We start from the raw sequence: 19,438 nt of genomic DNA, 5'->3' as shown, positions 1-19,438 counted from the left end.
CTAAGACACCAATTTTAGGCCATGAGAGCACGAACACTAATATCAGTGTGTAAAACTTAATTTCACTGACTTTAATAATTTTTCAGAAAATTTGTCCCCTTTTATAAGCAGACAGAAGGACGGACGGATGGATGGAAAACTCTATTCCTATATATACACCCCTCCCCACCCCCAACCCCCACTTCGTCGCAGGAGATAATAATATTAATATGTATAATGCAGCAAACATCATGCTCAAAGACTACATTATTACCCCAGTCAGTGGATCAGTGTTTAGCCACTAAGATTTACAGATTTATTGACATTAATTAACCTTTACATTATTGTTTCCAATTTATCAATACCAGCGGCTAAGAAACGCCCGTCCGATTCTTTTGCATTGTCAGAACTAGAGGAATACATATAGATATATACATATTTACAGTCATCATAATTTGCAAGTTTACCTTGAAATTGAAAGACTTCTTTTCCTCTTTCTGTGACATACACATGAAATACTTGGCTTTCTCTTTCGCCTGCATCAATTCCGGCCACCAGATGGCGTTGTTAGACAGTCCATAGCTGTAGCAGACAGTGAGCACATTAATACATACAACAGTATCATGTTCATCTTTTTACAAAACATCTGGATTATCCCAGTCACAATTGCACAGTTGCAGTTCATTATATCAATTTTTAATGTTTTTCATGTTTAAGGGGGCGGTCGGGTAGCCTAGTGGTTAAAGCATTCGCTCGTCACGCCGAAGACCCGGGTTCAATTCCCGACATGGGTACAATGTGTGAAGCCCATTTCTGGTGTCCCCCGCCGTGAAACTGCTGGAATATTGCTAAAACTATCGTAAAACCATACTCACTCACTCAAGTTTAAGAGTTGGAGACCTCACCAGGATTGTGGAACATACAACCCTACAACCAGCTACCACATTTCATGAAAAAATCTGCATCCCCAAGCCTTCAGATGTATTCAGGACTATACATGATTCCGCTGAACATAGCGTATGTGTAAATCACTGCCAAAACTATATCTTGTCATCATTGAGCACCATAATCACCAACTATCTGGCACAGACATTAATCCTATACTATACTATAACAAATATCATGCCAAAAGAAACGTGAATACCATACATGTTGATTAATATATGAAGACTTACTCATATCCAGGAGATATTAGATGGGTTTCATGCACAAACGAACATACTGGTATGTTGTGTGAACCGATATATGCTCATGAACGCATCACATGTGACATCATAGATCCCTGACTCAAGATGCTCCATTTGTCTTGTGCAGGATTAGCCAGTAAAGTTTGGAAATCACATGCATCATATCGTTAAAGAATAAAGACACTCTGTGGTAACACTTGACTGATTGTTAGTTTTGTCATTAATTGGTACAAATTGGAATCATATCTTCTTAACATACATTCTTCTCTATGTTTCTATGGTTCGTGTTTCTTTTGGCAGTAAACATACATTTACTGATCGATGCAGACACTGCTGCCTTTTCATTAACCCAGCAAATTTGGACCTGGAAAAACTCTGTCTACAATCTAACACCTCCAAATGATATTCTCAGAAAACAACTACAAATAAAACAGAAGCAGTATACAGTTTACAAGAACAGAAACACTATTTTCTAAATAGCCAACATGTTGTAAAGGTTCTGCCACCATCTTATACACTATACCTGATATCCGCTGGTTTGACAAACAGGGGGCAGTGGTAGGCCACAAACAAGGGGAGATAATACACTTCCTGTGGCGCCAGTGTCTTGAGCCGGGTGTACTCATTGTTAGAGGCCAGAGGTCGTGTTGACTTGTATTTCTTGAGGTCTTCTGTCTTGCAGGAGATGTCGATGGACATGGTCAGACTGTTCTGAACCTGGCGGGATTTAGTCACGGTTCAATACATATACTACTCAAAAGAATATCAGGAACAATAGTTAATCTGTCATGCCATGACCCTGGTCCTTAACTTCTTTTTTGTTGTATATATGACAGCAACTTCACATTTAGTTGAAAATGTAACAGCCTTTTAACTGTGTCATCTTGCCGCTTTACACATGTGTATACATCATAATAAAATTTGGAGAGTCAACAAAACACTGTATTAATCAAGCAGTGAGTCACATCTCCTACTGAGCTTTTCAAATATATAGATGCAATTCTCAAACCTTATTTGATCAAAACACATAAAACCTAGATCAATCTGTAAATTGTAAACAACCTAATAAGAATATTTCTAACCAGGGTTTTTCATAACACGTTTACAACTCTCTGGCAAGTTCCATAAACTTAAATTGTTCCTGTTAGTTTTCTATGTTGGATGTTGATAGACTCCGCACCTGTAGAGGGGAGAACAGCTTGATGACCTTCCTGCCCTGCCACATATCGATGTCAAGGACGACACAATACCTGGTGCCGTTCTGGAAACAGAAAGGTCAAGGTCACAAACTAGTTGTCAAGCATCAGACACTACCTAGTGCTGTTCTGGAAACACAAAGGTCAGGGTCAACAAACAAGTTGTCAAGCATCAGACACTACCTAGCGCTGTTCTGGAAACACAAAGGTCAGGGTCACAAACTAGTTGTCAAGCATCAGACACTACCTAGCGCTGTTCTGGAAACACAAAGGTCAGGGTCAACAAACAAGTTGTCAAGCATCAGACACTACCTAGTGCCGTTCTGGAAACACAAAGGTCAAGGTCACAAACTAGTTGTCAAGCATCAGACACTACCTAGTGCTGTTCTGGAAACACAAAGGTCAGGGTCACAAACTAGTTGTCAAGCATCAGACACTACCTAGCGCTGTTCTGGAAACACAAAGGTCAGGGTCAACAAACAAGTTGTCAAGCACGAGACACTACCTAGTGCTGTTCTGGAAACACAAAGGTCAAGGTAAAACAAACAAGTTGTCAAGCACCAGACAATACCTAATGCTGTTCTGGAAACACAAAGGTCAGTCAACACTAGATCTTTAACAAGGTGACCCACACCAGCCTGTATGTGTCCAGTCTTGACACAAAGCTCAAGGTCAGCAATGTTGCTGAACACAATACACACAGACATGTGTCTGAAAATACTTTCATTATCTTATTAAGAAATAACATGATTTTATAAAAAATGAACTGACAGACACAAGGAAACACAAAATATATACTGGCATATACTACCCAAAAGAAGTTAAAGAACACCCAATTCTTTCATATCACTATGGTTAATATGTCATACGAAAGGATCGGGTGTTCTTTGACTTATTTTGAGTAGTACAGTGGAAAATATAATCAAGATGCACCATAGCATACTGCTGCTGTTTCATAACATAACAGCTGATGAGTGAGTGGCAGTTATCAGCAATTTTACAGCTAGAGAAACATCACTGCTGCCTGTACATACATCAAACAAATGGACAAGTTGTCACTATAGTCCGTCAACCATCAGATTGGGCACTCAGTTTTTCACAATTATTTCCCATGAAACACACAGTCACGTGACGAAAGTTGGTAATTATTTAATAATAATCAGTGACCTAACTAAAATTACCAGTTTTGGAATATTTCATGTCTGATTAAACATATTTTCTCCATTGTTATCATGTAAGATGGTGACTGCCGACACAATTTAAAGTCTCACGACAATGACCTTGGTGACCTTTGGTCATGCATGCAGCAAGCACGTTTGAAACACATTATGTCATTATTGTGAGACGTTAAATTGTCTGTTCTTCCCCCCCACTACAAGATCATGTCAGCTGTCACAAAATTACATAATAACAATGAAGAAAATATTATTAATTGCACATAAAATATTACAAACCTAGTATTGACGGTTGACTGACTATAGTACCCTACTGGCTAGGTATGATGACACACAATCATACAGGTGCTGGTGGGGCTGAGTTTCCACGGTGGTCACACATCCAAATACTCATCATATTCAGCAGCCAGTGCAACCATTCAGTCTTTCAATAGCATGTTCCATAGAATCTTTGTTGTGCCTTTGTTGTGTGTTGTGGCTTTGTTGTCAAGGTATTAATCACAAACAAGGATGGAGTCATGCTATTTTCAGGCATGCAGGTGTCTTGTGTCAAAAGTACACTAGATGTAATTGGTCACAACACAAGCAATAAGAAAAGATTACTATGCACAGAATCCAGTTTACATACAGTGTAGACTGATCCAAATCTCGGTCAATACTGGAATCTTGACTAATCCAAATCTCTGTCAATACTGGAATCTTGACTAATCCAAATCTCTGTCAATACTGGAATCTTGACTAATCCAAATCACTGTCAATACTGGAATCTTGACTAATCCAAATCTCTGTCAATACAGGAATCTTGACTAATCCAAATCTCTGTCAATACTGGTATCTTGACTAATCCAAATCTCTGTCAATACAGGAATCTTCACTAATCCAAATCTCTGTCAATACTGGTATCTTGACTAATCCAAATCTCTGTCAATACAGGAATCTTGACTAATCCAAATCTCTGTCAATACAGGAATCTTGACTAATCCAAATCTCTGTCAATACAGGAATTTTGACTAATCCAAATCTCTATCAATAATGGGCCCCCCTTGCACAAAGTGATCTTACTGCCAAGATCATCTTTACTCCCATACAGTCTTTGCACTAAGATTGCTTTGTACAAGTGGTCCCTGGACTTCATTTATGGTTCCAAATGTTACTTTATCATCAAGCAATCTAATTCGATCCACTGTCCAAACTTGATACAACTTTCAGTTAGACAGACACAGTAAAGTAATACACAAGGGACTGTAGAAATGTACAAACATGACATCAGATCAGATCAGTTCTGTATGTAACCACACAAGCGGACAGGCCAGGGCTAAGTTAGAACACCTTCTGCAAGGTACAGACATGACAATATGTTGAGAAGAGTGATATGAAAATATAAACCTCTGTGTGTTCTTATGGGCATTCTGAAATAAACAGACTGATACAAAGAGGAAGAAAGACTACAACTACTCACGAGGACACTGGACAACGAATACACTTTGTACACAGTACCCACCTCGGTCTCCATGTCCTCGGACTGCAGGGAGGGAATATAGGGTAGACATTACTCAGGGAGATATGCGATATATACACTTCATTGGAGAGGTATATTTAGTACTACAAGAAACTTGTTAATATTTGTGACCAACCATGAGATAAGGGACCTTATGGGTGAAAAATCACAGTTTGACTTTTCATAATATTTGATACCTACAGCATCTTCGGAATACAAAAATACAATTCACAAGCTTAAATTCAAATTTAATACAGAGATACATGACATCACACATGGCTATGACATCAAATGTCTTTAGGTCATAGCTTAACTGTATCCTTGTTCCAATAAGGTCCCTTTTCTCCTGGTGGGTCACATTTGTTAATACTGATAGTTGATTAAGTCAGGGAGGATAATAATAGCTATTGCTAATATTTTAGAAATAAAAGAGCAGGGGACATCAAGGATAGGTTTACAACATTGTACCTATGTGGGGTATTGAACCTCTGTTACTGACTGACAAGCAAATGTTTTAAGCAACAGAATAACCCACCACCAACAGCTTTACATGTTTTACCATCGTGAGAATCAAACTTAGCATTTGTTCTACCAAACAGCAGCACTAACCACTGTGCCATCCGGCAGCACCTATCCTGAGTGACTCCCCTCACTGAATGTAAAGTAGGTGATTAAGTTTGCCTGTGGTATGGTATTCCAGTTATATCACGGCAGGGGACACCAGAAATGGGCATCACACATTGTACCCATGTGGAGAATCAAACCTGGGCCTTCGTTGGATAGTAAACACTTAAACAACTACCCCACTGCCCTGAATGCTTTTGTTTGTTTGTGGTTTAACGCCGCACTCAACAATATTCCAGCTATATGACGGCAGTCTGTTAAATAATCGAGTCTTGACCAGACAATCCAGTGATTGACATCATGAGCATCGATCCACGCAATTGAGATCGATGACATGCATCAACCAAGTCAGCAGGCCTGACCACCCGATCCCGTTAGTCGCCTCTTACGACAAGCATGGTCGCCTTTTATGGCAAGCATGGGTTGGTGAAGACCTATTCTACCCCAGATCATGCCCTGAATGCATAATCACCTATCTCACCTTGGTCGGTGTGAGAGGCAACAGTCTCCTACAGGCTCTCTTGTGCAGCAGTGACGGACGTGGATCAAACCCATCCACCTGGAACCACAGACATCAGCATGACGATGATGCCAACACTAGGTATACGACTAACTCTGACAAATCACAAATATACTGATGGGAAGATAAAGGCAACAAGCATACAATAATGTAAAAGAATGTTTACTTCTTTTTCTCAGTATAAGTACTTTATATCACCAATATTACATAAGAAGTAAGTTACTAGTGTGTCACGATATAATCTGCCATGGCATAACAACTATAGTAATATGAAAGAAGCAGGTGGTCCTTAACTTCTTTTGATCAGTATACATGTAGGATGTCAGCTCAAATACTTGCTGCCAGTTATAACTGTTCCCATATATCTAATCATTATACATCAAGAAAATATGAATATGTATTTGTCAGCATGCATTAAATAAAATATGAATACCTATTAAACTTATTTGTGTATCAATTTTGTTTATAATCCATAGTTTTCGATGGACACTGCATCTGGCATCAAAGAACATGTCAAGTGCTATGTCAGGTAGCACTGGAAGCACTAGTAAAATCTGCCACATTATATTATGTCTGCCCTATGTCTACCTGCAGCTTCAGTCTGTGCTTGTCCACCAGGTCACCGGACAGGTAGTCGTCGTCATCGTCGAATACAAAGGCTCCAGCACTGACTAGAGTGTGTCCAGCATCAGCCAGAGCCCGCTCCACAAAACCATGACTGTCCGGTGTGCTGCAGAGAAGCATTGCTTTAATTGCATAAGTCACTCTTGTCATATTGAACTTCTAAATGAATTAGTTTATCTGTATGTACATAAACATCTGTCAAGAGAGTGAGACAGACAGACAGACAGACAGACAGACAGACAGACAGAGAGTAAGTGATGAACAGGTGGATTTGACAGGAGGTATAGCAGAGAGGTCATGTTAGGCAGGCAGCAAGTGATGGAGAGAGAGGTCGTGTGAGGCAGGCAGCAAGTGATGGAGACAGAGGTCGTGTGAGGTAAGCAGCAAGTGAGGGACAGAGAGGTCGTGTGAGGCAGGCAGCAAGTGATGGAGACAGAGGTCGTGTGAGGTAAGCAGCAAGTGAGGGACAGAGAGGTCGTGTGAGGTAGGCACTAAGTGATGGACAGGGAGATCATGTGAGGTAGGCAGTAAGTGATAGACAGAGAGGTCGTGTGAGGTAGGCAGTAAGTGATGGACAGAGAGATCGTGTGAGGTAGGCAGTGACTGATAACTTTAACACTCAGGTTCTCCTGCCGCCTCCATTACATTATCACACTACATACAATCACTACATCCATCCCTGTATATCATACATCTGCTCCCATCCATCTCTTCATCTCCCTTCCTCTGTATATCAAGCCCCTTCTATCATCACTGTTATATATTCCACTTACTCATGCTGGGTAATGATTTCCTCATCAGTGATAATCTCAATATCATCCTCATCGTCCATGTTGTTGGTCATCTTGTTTTCTCCTGCACGAAGGATGGTACAGCCATGTATATGGTCCTTATGGATCTGAGATAGGAATATATTGTTATAACATCCAGTTTATAATGTCATTACATACTGGCAACATGGCCATCAATAACCCACCATGATATACACAAGACATCAGGTTTGTTTGTTTGTTTGTTTGTTTGTTGTATAACGCCTCACTCAGGAATATTCCAGCCATATGATGGTGGTCTGTAAATAATCTAGTCTGAACCAGACAATCCAGTGATTGATCATGAGCATTGATCTTTGCAATTTGGATACAATACATCAACCAAGTCAGTGAGCCTGATCACCAGATCCCATTAGTCGCCTCTTGTGAGTGAGTGAGTGTGTTGGGTTTAACGCCGCTTTTAACAGTATTTCAGCTATATCAGCTTAATGTGGGAGGAAAGTCTGAAGTGATGAAGGTCTCAGACATTTACCACTTCGGTGAAGCCCACGAGCATGGGTATGGTGCTATCACAACCTAGAAACATAATCGGGGCAAACCTGGATTCGAACCCACAACCATAGGTTTCTGGCATCCCCAAGGGACGCAACTCTGCACAGCGAATCACGGCGCCTTAGACGACTGGGCCACCCATGCCCCCTCGCCTCTTGTGACAAGCATAGGTTGCTAAAGATGGACAACTAGTATGGCATTATCACATAAACTAACATACAAGATTGTGACAAGGAACATAGGGATAACAACTTCTTCATTATACACATTCAACCCTTCAGGCCCTTCATTCACCTAATGAAAGGGCAAGAAGTAGCCCGGAATGTTGTGTATGGTTAAGGCAGAAGTTGTTATACATAAGATTCCTTGTCATAATTATATCCAGCTTCTAAATACTTATAAAGACTCTCATATAAGATTGTGTTTGATAATTAATGCATACATTGACTGTCAGTACCATAAAGTCTTGCTTATTGGATATTGGTAAATTAAGCTTGTTCCTCTACTGGTTTGTGCAGCTAGCTTAGCACTCTTAACCAACAGGCAGCGGCCAAGTATTGTGGTACGAATCTCTACCATATCCAGTTATTGATGCACATGGGTGTGTCGTCCAATGGCAACCTATGAGAAATCGACCATCACCTGTCTTCCTGTTTTGGGAGACAGGCGCCCAGTCAATCTGACAATCACATGTAACCAATACATATCTTGGTAACCACTAAACATACTGTTATTTAGTCCTAAGTGTGACAGAAATTCTTATTATATTAGTGACATAGAGAATTATCATCCAGTACTTTGTCTCCCTATCCAACACAAACATGGGCCTCCGGCCATGAATACTGCACGTCATCAGGATGTCAGCAAGCAGCATCCATGTTTTGAAAACCATCAAATTTGTTTGTTCAAACATTTCATTTTTCGGATTTGTTTTGAGGCAGTGGATGATTGTGGGTTAATGCACTTTCTGGGGTATTTTACATTTTGACTGAACAATTTTAGTGCTCGCCCACCTTGACATCCGGATGTAGAGTGATGTAACAGCCAACGCCAATCTGAAAACATTCACAAAGTACTGTTACTACAATGACATTCATGAAGTACAGTTATCACATACTATGGCATTTATATTCCATGGGGAGGATATAACTGTGTAATCACCATTCCTTATTAGTCAGCTCTTAGACTAAGTCAGCATGAATCACAGGGGGCTATTCTACCTGTAACCTGAGGGTAGTTCATAATGGAGGCATTACCTTGTTGTCCAGCTCGAAGGCCGGGAGAGTCCTCACTGAGGACAGATCTGATGCAGATGGGGCACTTAAAGCCTGAAACAGAGCATGAAAATTGCAGTGATTAACAAAACTGCCTTCCACTATTCTCTAAAACTAATAAGATGTTTCAACACTTTCCGTTTTCAATTTGAATAAGATGCATGAGCTTTCAGTACCACCAATACCTTCAAGAACACTCTATCTATAATGTATTGAGAAAGGGTTTGTGATACATTCTGGAATTCAGACTACAAGAATTTTATCATAATGTTCCATCAAGGATAGGGGTGGTGTGGTAGCCCCTTCACTTTTCATTCTGAAGGCCTGGGTTGATTCCCCTCATGGGAACAATGAGCTTATTCCTGGTGTCCCCCTCCGTGATAGTGATTAGTGATGGATATTGCTTAAAGCGGTATAAAACCATACTCAGGCCTCAAAGTTTAAATTTTTACCAAGTAGCATTATGGCTACAGGTATTTTTTTCCAGGTAGCCAGTGGTAAAATCAAGAAATCAAGCCGATATTGTTGGTAGCCAAAAGCATTTGGAATTATCTTTTATCAAATAACTGTTACAATATGTACAAGTCATAGCATTAGTCTTGGAATTGTATATTAGTGGAAACTGTACTTGATTTATTTTATTTGTGACTCAAACAATGATACAATTTATATTACTAGATTATTTAGGTATATCCTTGCGTACCCAATGAGCATTGTCAACTGAAATAAGATACTAATTACATTAATGTTTATGTATCACTGTTCATTGTCGACTTTAGCAGAACTTATACGCAAGTACAATTATTAGGAGACATGTTTTCCACATTTAGCTGTTATTTATTTTTGTGTTTTCAAATGCGAAGCAATAGAAATTCGTTGCCACAAGATATTTTCAAGGAAGGCATTTGGCTACCTCTGAATTTTAGACAGTAGACAAATTGAAATTTAGGTCGAATTGGAGACCGTTTTAGTCGCAACTTTGAGTCCTGAATACTTACTCACTCCTTCAAGGATAGCTCACTGAAATGAAGTTATTGTGAATGCATTGTCTCTCAGTACCTGTAGAACATCTCTAAGGATGCTGATGGCCTGTGGTGTGATGTTGAGACGCAGCCTGTCCTCCGAGTCCACCATCAGATACACACACGTGGGCGTGTCATCGTCCTCCTCCATCATCACAGTGTCCGGCTCATCAAACCCATGCACACCTGCAACATCAGCAGGTGTTACATACTCTCGACTCTCAACCGAAATGTTTGAGAGAGAACCTTCTGTACAACAGAGGTGTAACGATGTGGTGGGGTTGCGATACAATAAGTATCCTGATACAATGGGTGCGGAATGATTTGTATCCCAATACAATACTTTTGATATTCATTGTTTCTTTTGTCTGGAAAAAAAGATTTCCAAGCATAATTGTTGTAACTATGGAAATTATCCACATATTATTGCTTGGAATATTTTCAAAAATGGCCATTTATTATGTGGATAAACTGCAGTCACATTTTGTATTTAGGAGAAATTATTAATATCATTGATATCTTAGAGACACAAGCTGTATAGATTTCAACTTCTGTACTTTTCTAGTTTGTGAACATACAGAATCTGGAACCCATGTCAACTACACAAGACAAGTTACAGAACACTCAATGTTTTCACATGACTATAGTTAATCGGTAGTGGTATTCATGACATAAAAGATTAACTATAGTCATTTAAACAAATTGGGTGTTCTTTAACTTGTCTTGAGTAGGATACCTTTGTAGGATGTCTCCATGAATGACCAACTTCTTAACACCTATCAAACACCTAATGCTGATATCCTATTCAAACCTTACCCAAAGACTGCTTTCTTAAAGTTCCTTTTCATAACCTACATGCCTGGTAATTTTTTCCCTCCAAAAATAAATGACCAATTCATTAAGTGTGTATTACAATTATAATTCTGTGTTTTCTTCAAAATATTATAATCAAATGTATCGTAAAATACAACAACAAATAAATGCAAACATCTACTAACAATCTAATAACAACACAAAAATGACGTTTAAACTGGAGATTCTGCCAGAAATATATAAATGAGGGGGGGGGGGGGTCCCTCTTCAGTTCCAGAAATGGGGATTTCCTTTTAACATGAGGTGGAGTGTATGAAAGTCATAGCTAAGATCATGGATGTGTTTTTTACACACAGTCCATCTGCATAAAATCTCTGAAAGACAATGACTGCGGTGATCGACGCTTGCAAATTTATATCTCAGGGATTTCCTGGAATTCATTTACTTTTGTTTTCGTAGTAAACATAACAGTCATGAGTATGACAGACTGTGTTTACATCATGCAAGACTTTGCGATTTCCTTACTAGTGACCGACTACTTTGAATTTATTTACAAGTAATGATAGTTTCAATTGATAAAAAATACTGCACACTGTGATATTTCAAATGAGGGTTTGATTATTTTCTGAGCAATTTTTCACACAGGTCGTTTTATAATGAGTGATTGTAAGTAAATATCCTGAATCCAGCAATCACATGCCCTGGCAAAATCTCTGTAAAATGCATCTAGACGCAAGCCACCAGCAACACCTGCACTCAGTACCAAGAAGCAACTTCAAGCAAAAAACAAAGTCCCATGAACGCACGCAAGGAGAAGCACGTAGGTACCAAGCACATGTCATTCAAGTGAATGGTAAGATTGGTGACGAACTATACAGAATAACAACACTGAAAAATAAAACCACAGTCACACAGAATATCTGACATGTTTTATGGATACCAACTCCTTTATTCTTTGTAAGCTCCATGGTCTGCCCCTTGTTACCACACCCATCACTACAACCTCATTGTTTAATGGGCTTCTCTCCAGTTCATCCTATTGTCTATACCTGCCTATATTGTTACCTTGTACATTAGTCCTACTTTGTGTCAACATCTGCATGTATATATATTACCTCAATACAAGTCTGCGACTTGAGCCACTAGTCCGAAGACTGAGTCTAGTAAAATTCTGTTCAGTCTTGTTAGCTCAGAAATAATAATCTATTTAATATTGCTAAATCAACTGAAAATGATGCTAAGAGCCAAGTTTGGGCTAGCAGCCTCAAAATGTTTTTGAAAGACACTGCAATACACTTACTCAGTATTCACCGGATGAAGGGCAAGAAGTTGCCCTGAAAGATGATCTATTACAAAGAATACAGAAGTTGTTACCCATAAAAAGGTGTCAGATCCTCACGTTCTACCAACTTCTAAATAAAGACTTCACAGACAAACTGTCTTATCTAAAAACAGCAATACAAAGACACAATAACTATCCACTTTATTAATGAATATTGAATGAATCCTAAAAAGTAATTATAAAAACTTAACCAAAATGAACATATTTCATTAGAATATGGAACAGCCAATAAAACAGCTGATTAATATAATTAGTGCAGAGCGCAGGCACGGAGTGTGAAACAATGATGCACATTGAACTACAAGTCACAACACATCAGCTGCTAACCGGTGGACACGTGCACCGGTCCTCGAGACGTTATAAACACGGGTTTATCTAGAGATGGGTCAAACAGGTCATCTGCTTCCTCCGCCTCGCTGATGTCAGCATCGCTACTATCGCTGCTGAAGATGCTTCCAAGCTTGTTGGTTATATTATGGATGAAGCCTTCAGGCTCCGAATCCGACTCCCCTTGTATACTACTATGGTGACTTAAAGACTCTGAAACAAAGTGTCGGGTACACAAATACTTTAGCCTCTTGCTGCTCAAGCTGATTCTGATGTAATGAAACTTGGTATGTCAATGATCACGCATGAAGTGTTTCCATCACCATAGCAACAACAATGCAATGTCTCCCACTTCCCATATTCCAACAACAAGAAAAGCGACAAATGAGATCTACAAAAAGGGTGAGAGTGGCAGTCAGTTGGGTTTAACACCACTTTAAACACCACTTTAAACACCACTTTAAACATTTGAGTTATATCAGGGAGCAGTTGTCACCTTCAATATGTGGGAAATGCCCAAATTGATGCAAGTCCTAGACAGTTACTAAAATGATGAACAGAGAAAGGACCATAATTGGGAAACCTAGAAATTCGAAGCATCCTGACACAGCTAAGGGAAGCAACTGTGTACAGCAAACTAGCAATACCCAGCCACCTGCATATATCGAGAGAACACCTAACGTCTACCTTCTACCTCTCCTACTGTCTTCCACTTATCAACAAGTACATCAGAGTTGAATACTACACCATGTTTTCATACAGGGAAGAGTGGTCTGTATACAATATTGATCACTTGAAACTCAAGGATGATCAAAATTCTCTTTGTATTAAATTACAAGGCTAGACACATTTTTTCTCGGTTCTCAAGACGAGGGACTTAAAATTACAACCAAATTACTCAAAGAAGTTAAGGGCCACCAGATTTTTTCATAATACTATAGTTAGCCTGTCAGTGTGTCATCATGACAGACTAACTGAAGTTATATGAAAGAATTGGGTGGTCCTCAAACCATGACAGAATATCTATAGTAATATGAAAGAATCGAGTGGTCTTTAACGTCTTTTATGTAGTTGGATGAAAACATGTTGCTTCTACATACAGTCCCAATGCCAGCTCTGATATCGGCACACTAACCAAAGCACATGCCATCTGGTTTATGGGCAGACATCAACTCAATCATGTGACTTCACATTATTCAACCAATATTCAAATACAGATCAACACCACTATCTGCTTTCCCTTATCTCAACATCTGAAAAAAGGTGGTTATGACATGATACATTTGCATTTCTTTGTGCTGGCAGTAAACAGCCAGCATTGACCATCGTTCTAATGGCTGTCAGCATATTTCATGGAAACGGGCAAACAATGGCATATTCAGCTCAAATTTGAGAGAAATTCTGGCCTGAGAATCACCTCCTGTATTTCTTAGCCTGTTATCAAAATGATCCAATTAAAGTTTTAAGCCAAAGATGAGACAGCTTGCTCTTATTCAGACATGTATCATTGGTATTCGAAGGTTAGAAAATGTCAGTACTGGTTGCAATAATGAAGGTTTTGTGAATTTAAGTTAAATATGTCATGCAATAAACAGACATCTGATTAGGATAATGATCAAAATGTTTCAGATCAAAACAGCAGTTTAATCATACAGACAGCATCAGGGAAAGGTGTTAGTAGAATATAGCCAGGCAAATGAAATCTACCATAGCTGCGGTCACTACCATGTCGGATTCGTCTCAGAGATCGGTGACGTATGATAGTCATGTCCGTCGACGAATCTGTGTCTGTCTCAGAGCTGCTGGACTTCACCCGAGAGCGGTGCATCATATTCTGAACCTCGTTCTGGAGACAGTCCGGAATGTCAAGGTCACTGTCCTCATATGTACACGCCATTGGATAGCCTTTAGCCTTGATAATCTGGAAAGTCAACAATGAACTATGCAAGTACCGGTATGTATTATCAACATAACTACAATGATGAAGCACCAACAAAATAATATTCCATATCTGGTAAGAATCTTGGTTCAATACGTGGATGGGAAGAAAGACAATAACATCCCACGCTGGACGGTGAATAAACATCGTAACTCCCTACCTTGATGAGGACTTCCCATGGTCTGTAGAGTCCCTCCTTCTCACACACTGGCTCAACCAATGGCTCCCACACACTCAGCCGCTCGTTGAAGAAGTACACCTCCAGGTGGAACTCTGCCTCAACATGAAACTGGAAGTGGCACAGATTTCACTGCAGGTACAATCCTCGTATGATACAAACATTAATCACAGGGAGTATACAAAGCTTGATTGAGATCATTTCTCCCACTATTCAGGAGATTTACACATGGATTTGCCAATGTTATGAAATTTCACCATTGGTTCAGATGGAATTTGAAAATAAAAAAGATTTAATGAACCTTGAAACTTCAAGCACTGAACCCAGAATTTATGTCTGTGAGCAAAAACATCCAACATGTTCATATAGAATTTTAACTTAAATGTGTTCACTGCAAGGCAATGCACTTTGGCAGAAACAAGATAAAATATCCTTGATTAAATAGCAGTGTCAGCCTGCTTCCACTATGGCATGTTATTAGAACTAAGCACCAGTATTAACAAGAACCCCTACAATGAAAGACGTTTGTGCAGTTGTCATCTCCTCACCTTGCACACAACACAACAGCAGGTGTCGTCTGCTTACTTTGGACACAAAACAACAGTAGTGCCGTCTGCTTACTTTGGACACAATACAATATTAGTGTTGTCTGCTTACTTTGGACACAACAATACAGCAGGTGTCGTCTGCTCACCTTGGTGAGTCTGTCAACCACCTTCCCCTCCAGCGACGTCCTCACGCTCAACATGGGCACATGCTGGTCGAGGTTCTCCACCTCAAACATGGCGTTGATCTCCTCAACCTTCACCTTGATCACTTCTTTTGGAGTCTCTGGTGGTCGCAGAGCAGACGCTATGCCAGCATAATCCTCTGTAAACAGATGAGGTGAAAGTGTTGCAATAACATCACTTCAGTAGCATTCAAAACATCCAGTTACAAATTAAAGCACCAATTAATAATATGTTAAAAAATAGAGAATCTCACCCGAGTGTCTTTTGATATCAAATATATCAACACAAGCTGATAAAAGTGGAAAAATTCAAAGGCTTGCCGAGGAATTTTTCCACTTTTATCAACTCGTGTTGATATATTTGATATCAAAAGACATTTGGATGAGCTTGTATGTATCATTCAACAACATTCTTCCAACTTTTTCAGTTTGTAGACAGTAATAAGCAGTGTCTTTAGTGTAAAATGTACTGCTAACAGCTTCAGTAGCAGAGCCATTAGTGATGTCATTTGATCGTGACGTCATGGTAACCAATGATGTTACAATGGTCTGCAAAGCATTGTGAAGCAATTTCATTGCCGCAATATCTACAATGTAGATATCTCGCCTGATCTCACCCAAGCGATATCTACTGTGGGAGTCAGTTTGAGATGATATAGAAAATTATCAGTAATTCTAAAATATACACACAAAGAGTAGACACAATCACCATAGAGTAAAATCTAAACCATTGCACACCAACACAGCACAAAAAATCTCCCATGATCAATGATCAATAACTTAAGTACAAAACAATGTATGATATAAATGGTTCTTTTAATAATCAGACAAAATGATGACACAATTGAAACAGTACACAACTGTGAGGTGATCTTCCTCAGTACACAGTAAACAATCCAAGAGGTCATCAGTAGCATTTACAGCCATCCAATCTTCATCTTATTTGCATCATGACCTATGTGGCAAGTATTGGGTACAAAAGCTTTATTATGACCAAATGTGTCTAGAAAAGCTGAATGATTCTACGACTGAGCTACAGTCTGTGCCAAAAACTTTTGAATCTACTATCCTGAACCTGTCATTCCAATCATTTTGAGTAGATCTCAGTGTTAATGTATGGACTTTACAACCAAAGCTTACAAGACCAAAAGATATTTTACTAGACTCAGGCTTCGGTCTAGTGACTAATGTCTCAGACTGAGCTTACCTCTGTCCTGCAGCCATCTCTGGGCCTTCACAGCCTTCACCTTCCACAAGCCCTTCACGTCATTGGTCTCCGCCTCCGGCTTGGCGCTGTCCGTCTGGAACACAGATAATTACATATTGTACTGCATGTTGGTTTCTTTGTTTTACGCCGCACTCAGCAATATTCCAGCTATATGACGGCGGTCTGTAAATAATCGAGTCTGGACCAGACAATCCAAGATTGATATCATGAGCATCGATCCACGCAATTGGGATTGATGACATGCATCAACCAAGTCAGCTAGTCTGACACCCGATTGCGTTAGTCTTCTTTTACGACAAGCATAGTCTACTCATTCTATCAACTGTAGAGAATCTTTTTATAAGGCAAGGCTTTTAACAACTGCTCCCCTTGTGAATCAAATAAAATTTTAGGCCAGACATTCTCCACCCCCTCACAATCCTCCTTTTAGTTTGCCATACGACAACAATGGGGTGTTGGTAGCTTATTTTAATCAAACCTCTCCACCCCACTCAAACTCCATCCACCCACAATCCACCCATTCAAGAGCTGTTGTATGTACCGGTGTCTGTGGCAGCTGGATCTTCTGGTAGATGTCATACAGAAGCTGTAGGACCGTGGCCGACAGATACACATTCACCTTGGTCACGTCCACCGTCATCTCGGTCATGCTCTGGTCATACAGGAACTTCTGCGTGAACTCCAGCGAGCAGGGAGCCAGAAGCTGCAGGTAGACATGGTTACCATGGTTATAGGATATGTTATCACCCAGGCAACATATCTGTGTGCCTTTCAAGTGCATTCTCAGCTCCCTGAGGAGAATTCAAACCCAAAAACCCACAACCAGAAAGGTGTAATGATTCAACACTCAAGAAAAAAAGTGCAGAAATGGGAGATATATCTCACTAGTTACTGTTAGATTAATTTGGGGTATCTCATAGCCCATTACATACAAAAAGATTTATTTATGACCTCTATGATTTTTTAGCCTTAAGCTTTGATAATGGGATTATTTATAGGCTTGAGTATTCATGCTTCCCAGGGTTCCACAGTAATTGCTTGAGACACCTACCACACTCTTGCTGGAGGAGTCCCAGGTCCGGATGCAGGACGCCATCTGCAGGTTGGACACACGGGACCAGAACACCTGCTTCTCCTGGTCTGTCCGGTACTCAAACGCCACGTCAGCCTAACAGATACATTCACTGAAATTACTTAACAATCATATGACCAAAAGCATTTTTTTCTTGAAAAATATTCATTTCAAATTACATAAAAAGTACATAACATATTTGATTTTGATGGGTAACATGGGCCTCAGGGCTGCATACATCACTGGTGTTTGTTTCACTCAGGTGCATATTTGAACATAATATACAATACACAATATTTGTATATACTCTTATCATTACTCTTAAAGACTCTTGCTATCTGATTGGTCAGTTGCTGTAAAAACCCAACAAGGCAGCCGGATCGCCTTGGGGGACATCATACTGTTTGATGTGAAGTCACTGGCTTGGCACATCAAAATTGACTCTATTTGCACTTCAGTTTACCAAGTTGAGAATCTGATGGCAGCCATTTAGAGATCCTAGTGTCACACACAAATGTTTTACCAAATAATTCTTAGTAACTTGTGAAATCGTAAAGAAAAGTTTGTTACAAGTGTCAAAAGCAGCGGGTATATGATGTTTTCAGCTGAATGTTCATGGACACCTGACCTTCAGACTCATAACATTCTTTATTCCCAGCTATTGATACATGTAACGCACGGTACATGAGTTTCAACTCACATAGAGCACGATAACCCTGCTGTCGTAGTTGCAGGGGTCAGCATACAGGACAATCTCCGGCTGTTTGAGTGACCCGTACACACTGAGCGTGGTGGTGGGAGCTGATTGGACCGGAGGGGTGAAGGTCGTGGAGGCCTCCATGGAGTAGTTGTTGGTGTCCCCGATTGTCTGGAAGGAGGCCTGGAAGAAGGAGTAGAGCACCACGGCGTACGGCACCGACACGTTCAGACGCAACTTCTCCACCATCAGGTCCGCTGGTAACACAGAAGCAGGACGTCAGAAAGAGGTTGATTCACATTGTGCTTATTTCCAATTTCCAAATTGAATAGATACATTTATCTTTCATATTTGTGCTTTTCTCTTGTAAGATTTCATGTAGGTCAGAGGTCAAGGTCGGTAACACCAGGTGACACCAAATGTTGTGTATGGTCATACATTTGGACAGAACTTGAATAGTGACTACTCGAGAAGAACTTCAGTTGGGGATACAAATGTGTGGCTAATATTTTCCCTGTTTCGGCTTAGAGTTACCTGAGTAAAGGTTAGAAAGATGTTTCATGTTTTCTTACACCACTACACAACAGTAAAACATCCTGCATTTTAATTCTTCCTCAAAAGTAGTAATACAAACACTGTGGTACTAACTCTGGCTCAAATGATATTTTTCAATCTGTAAAATTATTTTGAA

General features: G+C 39.8%; 1 protein-coding gene across 4 annotated transcripts in view; it reads right to left on the bottom strand.

Annotated features, from left to right (window-relative positions):
- LOC124140364 (vacuolar protein sorting-associated protein 13A-like) overlaps positions 1 to 19,438 on the bottom strand; it is a 154,670-nt gene that overhangs the window by 47,755 nt on the left and 87,477 nt on the right. For 2 of the 4 annotated variants that reach the window (XM_048384082.1, XM_048384084.1), the window contains exons 41-58: positions 18,751 to 19,004; positions 18,030 to 18,146; positions 17,520 to 17,681; positions 16,958 to 17,051; positions 15,715 to 15,890; positions 15,003 to 15,131; positions 14,611 to 14,824; positions 12,904 to 13,116; positions 10,459 to 10,607; positions 9,382 to 9,453; positions 9,139 to 9,180; positions 7,577 to 7,701; positions 6,768 to 6,909; positions 6,141 to 6,218; positions 5,039 to 5,059; positions 2,347 to 2,427; positions 1,690 to 1,883; positions 447 to 561 (exon numbers count right to left, since the gene is read on the bottom strand). In XM_048384082.1, coding sequence (XP_048240039.1) covers positions 447 to 561; positions 1,690 to 1,883; positions 2,347 to 2,427; positions 5,039 to 5,059; positions 6,141 to 6,218; positions 6,768 to 6,909; positions 7,577 to 7,701; positions 9,139 to 9,180; positions 9,382 to 9,453; positions 10,459 to 10,607; positions 12,904 to 13,116; positions 14,611 to 14,824; positions 15,003 to 15,131; positions 15,715 to 15,890; positions 16,958 to 17,051; positions 17,520 to 17,681; positions 18,030 to 18,146; positions 18,751 to 19,004 — 2,378 coding nt within the window. The remainder of the gene's footprint in view (positions 1 to 446; positions 562 to 1,689; positions 1,884 to 2,346; positions 2,428 to 5,038; positions 5,060 to 6,140; positions 6,219 to 6,767; positions 6,910 to 7,576; positions 7,702 to 9,138; positions 9,181 to 9,381; positions 9,454 to 10,458; positions 10,608 to 12,903; positions 13,117 to 14,610; positions 14,825 to 15,002; positions 15,132 to 15,714; positions 15,891 to 16,957; positions 17,052 to 17,519; positions 17,682 to 18,029; positions 18,147 to 18,750; positions 19,005 to 19,438) is intronic. The other 2 variants (XM_048384083.1, XM_048384085.1) reach the window with 2 other exon arrangements.

This window comes from Haliotis rufescens, unplaced genomic scaffold, assembly GCF_023055435.1.
Source record: "Haliotis rufescens isolate VD_foot unplaced genomic scaffold, xgHalRufe1.0.p SCAF_5, whole genome shotgun sequence".
Classification (NCBI taxonomy): Eukaryota; Metazoa; Mollusca; class Gastropoda; order Lepetellida; family Haliotidae; genus Haliotis; species Haliotis rufescens.
The sequence above is the reverse complement of the archived record's forward strand: the minus strand, read 5'-3'. Positions and strand labels throughout refer to the sequence as shown.